The sequence below is a fragment of the Lotus japonicus genome, chromosome 1 (assembly GCF_012489685.1).
Source record: "Lotus japonicus ecotype B-129 chromosome 1, LjGifu_v1.2".
Classification (NCBI taxonomy): Eukaryota; Viridiplantae; Streptophyta; class Magnoliopsida; order Fabales; family Fabaceae; genus Lotus; species Lotus japonicus.
In genome coordinates, this window is record NC_080041.1 from 91,008,709 (window position 1) to 91,016,217 (window position 7,509).

Here is a 7,509-nt window from a genome sequence, read left to right on the forward strand (position 1 = left end):
CGTCGGTCTTACTTATCGACAAGTGTCGGTATGTTACCGAGAATTCAGACTGTCAGTAATCACCGACGGAGTTCATACCGTCAGTAAATTACTGACGAGGTGACAAGTAAGGATTAAATATCGACGGGTAAAGGTAACTTGGGGAATAAAAAGATGACTCTGAGTTTTAAGAAGTTAATTTTACTACCTAACTTCTAATTTTGCACTCCTCGTCGTGCTTATCATCATAACCAAAACTAGAATCAATTAGCATCTACTAAGTTTTGTGTTGAGATAAAATCTTAGATTTGTAAAAGAAAAATTTATAAGCACAATTCAACTCTCATTCTTGTGTTATCTTTATTTATTTCAAATAATTGCGAGATACATACATATCCTAGAATACGACGGTAATGGCAGGACACCCAAATTCTTATGGATACAGTTATAAGTTTTTGTACGAACTTTTCTTTTAAAAAATTCAGAACATTTCACAAAAAATTCTTTATATTATTATACAATCATTTTTAAGAAAATTCACAGTAAGAAAAGTAAAATTACTAATTATAATATTTAAAATTTAATAATCACATTTTAATTATTCTATAATTTATCATATATAATATTAAAAATAAATAATAAGAGCTTATTCATAGCTTAATTATTTTAAAAAAGTGAGTAAAGTAACTCAACATAACACTTGTATAATTGCTTAAATGATAAAATAAGCTCTGCTGAAGTGAATGATAATAGTTTCAAACACAGCTTAAATTAGTGTTCATTCATTTACAGTTTCATAATCAATTTCCTTTTTATTTTTTTGGTTGTATTTTATTTATTATCCTTTGATGCCTCCTGTTGTTTGGGAAGCAGCTTTCAAACGAAGAGCTTGAAAAACACGCATTCGCAGCAGCCACATAACCAGAGAATAGAGATGGCTACCAAAAATCCCTCGTTCAAGGTTAGCAGCATTCCTATCTCTCTCTTTGCTTCTGATAAATAATAACCAACTGAATCTCTGAATGGATGCATTTTTGCATTCTCACACTTGGATATTGTAATTCATCTGTGAATATGTTGTCTTGCAATAGATAATTCTGGGCTCTTCTTCAAAGGCTCGCAGGGAGATTCTTGCTGATATGGGATACGAGTTCACAATAATGGTATTACTATTATATGTCACAAATCACAATGTGTTGTTGTGTGAACCTTGTTACTTTAATTCATTACTGTTACAGTGTTACTGTGATGAATGATTGAAACAGTTTAGCTTGGCTTACCATTAGACTGCAGACATTGATGAGAAAAGTATTAGGAGGGAAAAACCTCAAGATTTGGTTATGGTCTTAGCTGAAGCAAAGGTATACCAACTCTTTGATTTTCAATATTTTAAACTTCCCTGCTTTTTTTTATTCTTTTGTGGATATAATTGGTTTTTTAAGGCTTCTGTGGCTGTGGGGATAGAATAGTTGTCAGTTATTGATGGTTGTTCTTGACTTGATGAGCTCCACTTGTTTTTTCAGAGTTCTTATTTGGTTGAGAGGTTGTACATGTACTCATGAGCAGTTTGAAACTCTCCTCACATAATGATTTTTACATGGTGCATTTAGATTTTCTAACCTTGATATTCTTATTAGGCTGATGCTATTGTGCAAAGGCTTCTTGCTGAAGGTCCATTGGAGGAAGATGCTTCTGCTACACTGTTAATCACTGCTGACACTGTATGTACCGTTCTTGTTGTTTTTCACTATTTTTTTGCTGATAATAAATGACTGCTAACTTAGTTGTATATGCATAAAGCAGAAAAACATGACTTTAACTTTCCTTTTACAGATAATATCTATGTTACTCTCAATCTCTATTCTAGTTTCTGCCAAGGCCTCATTGAGTCAATAGCCCATCCCAGTTTACGTTTTAGTTGCTGTCTAGAATCATATAAATTAATTTCATTTTGATTAAATAACTATGTTAGCAGAAAGAAAAGAGAGAACATTGATCTTGGACAAAAATAAGGAATCCTCCAAAGCAGAAGCTTGTTACAAAGATGTTAACTTCCTACATGAAAAAGATTAGTTACTTATACGGAGAAAGATAGTACGAATTAAAGCAGATAAACCTGCAGAAAATATTCATAAAGCTCAGTTGTGTACTTGTGTATCAGGTGTATTAACCATCTCTAATGAAAATTCCATTTTGTTACAATTCAGGCTAAATATTTGGCTTAGGCACTGTGCTGTGTAGGATTTGGTCGTCCACAGTTTCTTTTTGAACTGTAAAATTGACATCCATTTGATTGATTTTTTAAAACGAGAAGTTTATATTTTAAAATCAAACTTCATTAATTTTTATGATCAGATCTTTAATTGCACACCCCGCATTTCATTCTGAAACTGTCGGGGTTAACCTGTGCTGTCTATTTAAACTTTTTTGCATAATATCCCCACATCTTACATTCTATATACTTTTGCGTAAACTTCTATTTACAGTCTAAATCCTATATGGTCACCTTTTACTGATTTTCTTTTGGTTTAAGTCGAAACTTTTGTACGACTGTTGCTACTAATGTTTTGTAGGTTGTGGTGTACAGAGGAATAATCAGAGAAAAACCAACTAGTGAAGAAGAAGCACGAGAATTCGTCAAAGGTTAGCATAATGAATTTTGGCCCCCAGCTTTTGTTGTTGGGAATTATAGGCAGATATAACGGCCGTATTCACGAATTTGAGTTATTTGCAGGATACTCTGGTAGTCATGCAGCTGTGGTAGGGTCTGTTGTGGTAACTAACCTCACGACTGGAAAACGTTGTGGGGGATGGGAAAGTGCAGAGGTACAGGTTGCTGGTGCTTGAGCTAATCCATAAGCTAGGTTCTTCTGTGTCAATAAAAATCGAATTGTTTTATGCCATTTGGGTCTTTAGGTTCATAAGCTAGGTTCTTCCTAGTGCATTTCAACATAAAGATTAGATGCTGGAAATGGATTTTCAATGTTACTTATTTGTTGACTGTGCTAAGTATTAAAAGGATTCATTGTAGGGAAAGAAATTTTCTTCTTCACCTGAAAAAGAGAGACACCTGTTCTTCCATCCCTCTTCCCCTATCTCCATCAAGCTCAAATCTTTTAGCTACCAACCAGGCCCTATTGTTTTACTGATACATTTTATTCATGAACTCAGTATGTCTCTCTCTTGACTTGACAGGTTACTAACATTTGTCACTAAATGACAGGTTTATTTCCTTGAAATACCAGACGAGGTCATTGATAATCTGGTAATTTTTTTAGAAGTACACTTTTCACCCTTGCACTGAGCTAAGTATGAAGGTGAAAAGAGTACTTTAACCAGTTCTCAAAACATATGATCTTTTGAAATTCTTTCAGGAAATTCTTGTCAACCTGAATACTATGAGTTTTCTTATTTGATGGGAGCTTCTCAGATTGAAGAGGGAGTTACATTCAATGTTGCTGGGGGTTTGATGCTGGAACACCCCTTGACCTTACCCTTTGTGGACGCAGTGGTAAGTTATCTTGCTTTCTCAAGAAGTTATTCGCAATCGATAGTATAGACCCATGTGGCATAAATCGATTCATGATGTGCATCACATTCATATGATATATGGATCAATTTCCCTTTCCTTAGAATCAAATTCTAACACCTAAAAACTACTCTCTGAGATGCTTCTCTCCTGAATTGATTTTTACTTTAGAATCAATTGCAGAAAATTTTCCAAACTTGCACTCAATGCCTTTTCATGGGTCCAAATGTCCAATTTTGTAATTTTGTAATCTCTTTTGCCAGTTCTTGGTTTTTTCTAATATATGGGCAAGAAAATATTTGTAGCTTTAACCTTTTACGCATTTCCCACACATCTATGCAAATGGAGTTATTTTTCGAGAATGTTTGAGTGATATTTAAGATAAATGTGGATGCATCCCTCTTTTCTCCGTTTCCTTAACAAAATGAGCGATGTGATCCTTGTTATAGGTTGGGTCAGCTGATACTGTGATGGGACTTTCAAAAGCTCTTACAGAGAAACTCCTATTGGAAGCTCTATAGCTGCTGCAGTAGTACAATTTAGTCCGATTGATACCTAGTTTAAGGCAATTTTACTCTGATGTTCCATGTAATACTACAAAATACAAACAAGAACATGAGATGTTGCTGATTTTTGTTTTATCATGAGCTGAAAAAGGCTGTTATGTAATTGTTTCCAAGTTTTGAATGCATGGCATAAAGCTTGTTGCAGATGCCGATGGTGCTGTGTTCAACTGCTAACCAACAAAAATAAAAGAAAATAATAGAATGGTGCCCAAAGAAGACTCTTTTTTTCTCATAATACACGATTATATCCGCAGATGGGAGCTTTTTCTTTTCCTATTTCTCAACTTCATCTGCACGGAAAATATATCAAACTTGGTTTTCTTTTTGGGAGAGTGTGATGACAATGAATTTGAACACATGATCTTGCGCAAACAATTTAAATCCCTCATACAAATTTCGATCCCTTACAAGACTACAAGCTTGAACTTAAAAGGAAAAAAGAGAGATAAGAATCCTATCCAGAACATCTCATTGATGCAGCAGACAGTGTCCTTCAGTGACAGCATATTAGGTTAATGATGCTTTTCTAAGTTGAACCATTTCATGACTACTGGCATAAGAATCATTAGTCAAGCATGTAGATTCTAGAGGCTATGTCTTGGACCAACCAATCAAATCCCTCAAGAAGACCCTCACCAGTGTATGCACTACAGCCAACTATATTCCAGTGCCGAGATTTATCCATAGCTTCCAAGTTCAGCACCTGCACAGTCACAGATAAGAAAATCTAAAACTTACAAGAAACAATTATATATTAATTATATCTAACAATTAGCTTCTTGTTTTCTAAAAGTAAGTAAAATTCAAATGTTGCAATACTTATCAATTTGTTAAGTACATTGAACAAATTTGACGCCTAACCCACTGAAATCAGTTCAAAGCTGTTGAAACATTACTGTGAGAATATGCTTGGGGTGCTTCTATTAAGTACTGTTTGAATTGATGGAATGGAGTAGAATGGGATCATAACAGATTCCATTGTTTGAATTTTTTAAAACAGAATGAATTGGACTAGAACATGATGGAGTGCATTCCATCCAATAACCAATATAGGGGGAATGAGATAAAACAAGTACTTTTCTCCATTCCATAAAAAAATCCACACAACGAAAGTGTAATACTATTCTATTTCATTTCATTTCCCTCAACTCCATTCCATCCTAGTTTATCCAAGCATAGCCTTATTCAGGATATTGACAAATGAATGAACAATTTTACTTACTTCACTTTATTTTGTCAAATGTGAACTACATATCATGACAATATTTTTTTATCCATGTTGTCAATGCAATGCCACCTAGTGAGAAAACACTATATGCTTTCAGGTATCACTGAAGAAACAATGTTACAACAAGCTGCCTAAGTTGGGCAAAACCAAACCCACCATTATAAAAAGAATAAAAAAAAAATATATCATGATTAGTTACTGCCATGGGTAGGTGTGTTTCAAAGAAAGCAAACCCCCCACCCCAAAAGAGAAAACAGTGGACTGTAAACTTTGCTCAACAGTATAGCCATGATGGTCCTTATAAAGTGAAGATCATTGATTTACAAATTAGTTAGTTCAAATCTACTAGATGAGTTATTTTGATTAGTCAACGCATTCAATTCCACGAAGTGGGAACGTTCATGCATGAAACTTACTACCTCTCAGTGACCATTGTTTGAATAGAAATCAGCTAATAATATACTGTTAGTAAACAAATATTGCAGAAAGTCCTAAACATGATTGGTTTTACACAACATATAAGTTCAACAACCATGCTCCCCAACTCCAGTTCCATAAATACACAGACACACCAAGACAAAGTTTCAGCGCCCAAAAAGATTACTATGTAAATTTGTACTCAGAATATACTCTATAACTACTTATGGTTGGATATTTCAACTCCCTGGTTGAGACTTGATTACAGCTATTTCTATGAGTAGTTCTGTAAGCAATTACCTTAGCTATCTCATCAGGTGTAAGTGCGCCTCTAATGTCCTGTTTATTTGCTAGTATCAGTAAGGATGATCCTGATAGCCTCTGTCATTTGAAACATAAAACTATTGAGATTTGAAATTATCAGTACTTCACAAGCCCCCCAAAAAAGAAAAGAGTAATAATCATTTGACCATTCCAAATTAGCAACAATGAGAAACACATATTAGCTGGTTCTGGTAAAACAAACACAACTATCATTTTTAAATGGAAGTACTTGATACTTTTTGGTAACAATTTACAAAATAATTTCTCCTATGAGGTAAATGAGTAAGTTGTCTAAAGGAAAGGAAAGCAACTGGATTTAGGATCCTGCAAAGCATTCACTTTAAGCAATGACTGCGCTTGGATACAGAGGCACATATGACACAATGGTTAATGCCAACCAATTGATCAAACATAATGGGCATAGATTTATAACTGGTAGAAAAAATGACTGAATATCTTCATTTAAGTATAACATTAACATTAAGCAATTTGTTAGGTGAATAAGCAAAAACCATTATATATTGAACAAACCTCTTCCTTTAGAAGGTTATCTAGCTCCATTTTGCAGTCATCCAACCTTCTGAGATCGGAACTGTCAACTACCCAAACCAAACCATCTGTTTGCTCAAAGTAGTTCCTCCAGTAAGATCGTATTGTTTTCTGGCCCCCAACATCCCATATATTCAGAGTGTAACTGTCATTGTCAATGCAGATAAAAATGCCTTAACATTCTAGAGTAAAGTAAATCGCACTGAGATATCTACTAAGCAAAACAAAGGCTAACAACATTCTTTGAAGGAATTACAAGCAAAAGCTTCCACAGATATTCAAGAAACAAACCAATTATACTCTTAGAATATACCACAACCAAATTAAGAAGTAAAAGATTGATTACGTTTGGTAGGAGATGGTTTTGATGTTGAAGCCAAGGGTGGGACTGATGACACTAGTGTCCTCGCCATTAATCTTCAAAACGATAGTGGTTTTGCCAGAATTATCCAATCCACTACACAAGAGGTGATTTTGAATGTTACTACTACTACTACTACTACTGTACTGAAATAATGAAATTAAATTAATCTAGAGAGAAATGGAATGGAAGGGAAGAGAGCAGTACAAGTAACAAGCAGCAGTGCTTACACCATAAGAATTCGCATTTCCTTTTCTTTCCTTTTGATTTTCCGAATGATGCTAAGAAGACCCATTCTCAGATGGCCTCTGGTGGCGGAGATGAATTAGGACGGTGGAGATGATGGGCTTGGTGGCTGCGCGACGATGGTGCCAACTGGTGGGGATGACTGGCGTCGGTTTCTGCGGTGCGGTGCGGTGCGGTGCGGTGGTTCTTCTTCTTCTTCTTCACTGTAATGCTTCCTGCTGCTGTGCGTCACGTGCGTGTTACTTTTTTTTTTTTTTTTATTAAAATGCTTCATATTTTTGGACCATGGGATGAAATCAACGGTCAGAGA

At 35.0% G+C, this 7,509-nt stretch overlaps 2 protein-coding genes across 5 annotated transcripts; one reads left to right on the top strand and one right to left on the bottom strand.

The window, feature by feature from the left end:
- Positions 1-789: 789 nt before the first annotated feature.
- On the top strand, positions 790-4,287 carry LOC130727707 (uncharacterized). Of its 3 annotated transcripts, none has more exons than XR_009015426.1 (9): positions 790-940; positions 1,071-1,142; positions 1,266-1,340; positions 1,617-1,700; positions 2,553-2,622; positions 2,714-2,805; positions 3,203-3,244; positions 3,354-3,490; positions 3,958-4,025. XR_009015426.1 is itself a non-coding variant. In XM_057578929.1 (9 exons), the coding sequence occupies exons 1-9, from the start codon at positions 914-916 to the stop codon at positions 4,027-4,029; spliced, it is 615 nt and encodes a 204-aa protein (XP_057434912.1). In that variant the 5' UTR covers positions 792-913; the 3' UTR covers positions 4,030-4,287. The 3 variants fall into 3 exon arrangements, 1 of the variants encoding a protein (XP_057434912.1); XR_009015427.1 differs by having other exon boundaries at positions 3,203-3,229; XM_057578929.1 differs by having other exon boundaries at positions 792-940; positions 3,410-3,490; positions 3,958-4,287.
- On the bottom strand, positions 4,277-7,509 carry LOC130727708 (ADP-ribosylation factor-like protein 2). 2 transcript variants are annotated; one of them, XM_057578930.1, is made up of 5 exons: positions 7,184-7,494; positions 6,939-7,049; positions 6,575-6,737; positions 6,020-6,100; positions 4,277-4,777 (listed from the first exon to the last, which is right to left on the bottom strand). In XM_057578930.1, exons 1-5 carry the CDS (start codon positions 7,246-7,248, stop codon positions 4,640-4,642), a joined length of 558 nt encoding a protein of 185 aa, XP_057434913.1. In that variant the 5' UTR covers positions 7,249-7,494; the 3' UTR covers positions 4,277-4,639. The 2 variants fall into 2 exon arrangements, with proteins under 2 accessions (XP_057434913.1, XP_057434914.1); XM_057578931.1 differs by lacking the exon at positions 6,939-7,049 and having other exon boundaries at positions 7,184-7,509.

Excerpts from the sequence above, each read along its gene's own strand:
- LOC130727707 (XM_057578929.1), top strand. The coding sequence starts at position 914 with ATGGCTACCAAAAATCCCTCGTTCAAG. Across the intron at positions 1,341-1,616 it reads TGGTCTTAGCTGAAGCAAAG|GCTGATGCTATTGTGCAAAG; the intron begins GTATACCAACTC and ends TATTCTTATTAG. Across the intron at positions 2,623-2,713 it reads AGCACGAGAATTCGTCAAAG|GATACTCTGGTAGTCATGCA; the intron begins GTTAGCATAATG and ends AGTTATTTGCAG.
- LOC130727708 (XM_057578930.1), bottom strand. The coding sequence starts at position 7,248 with ATGGGTCTTCTTAGCATCATTCGGAAAATCAAAAGGAAAGAAAAGGAA. Across the intron at positions 7,050-7,183 it reads GAAATGCGAATTCTTATGGT|TGGATTGGATAATTCTGGCA; the intron begins GTAAGCACTGCT and ends CCTCTTGTGTAG. Across the intron at positions 4,778-6,019 it reads CACCTGATGAGATAGCTAAG|GTGCTGAACTTGGAAGCTAT; the intron begins GTAATTGCTTAC and ends GTGACTGTGCAG.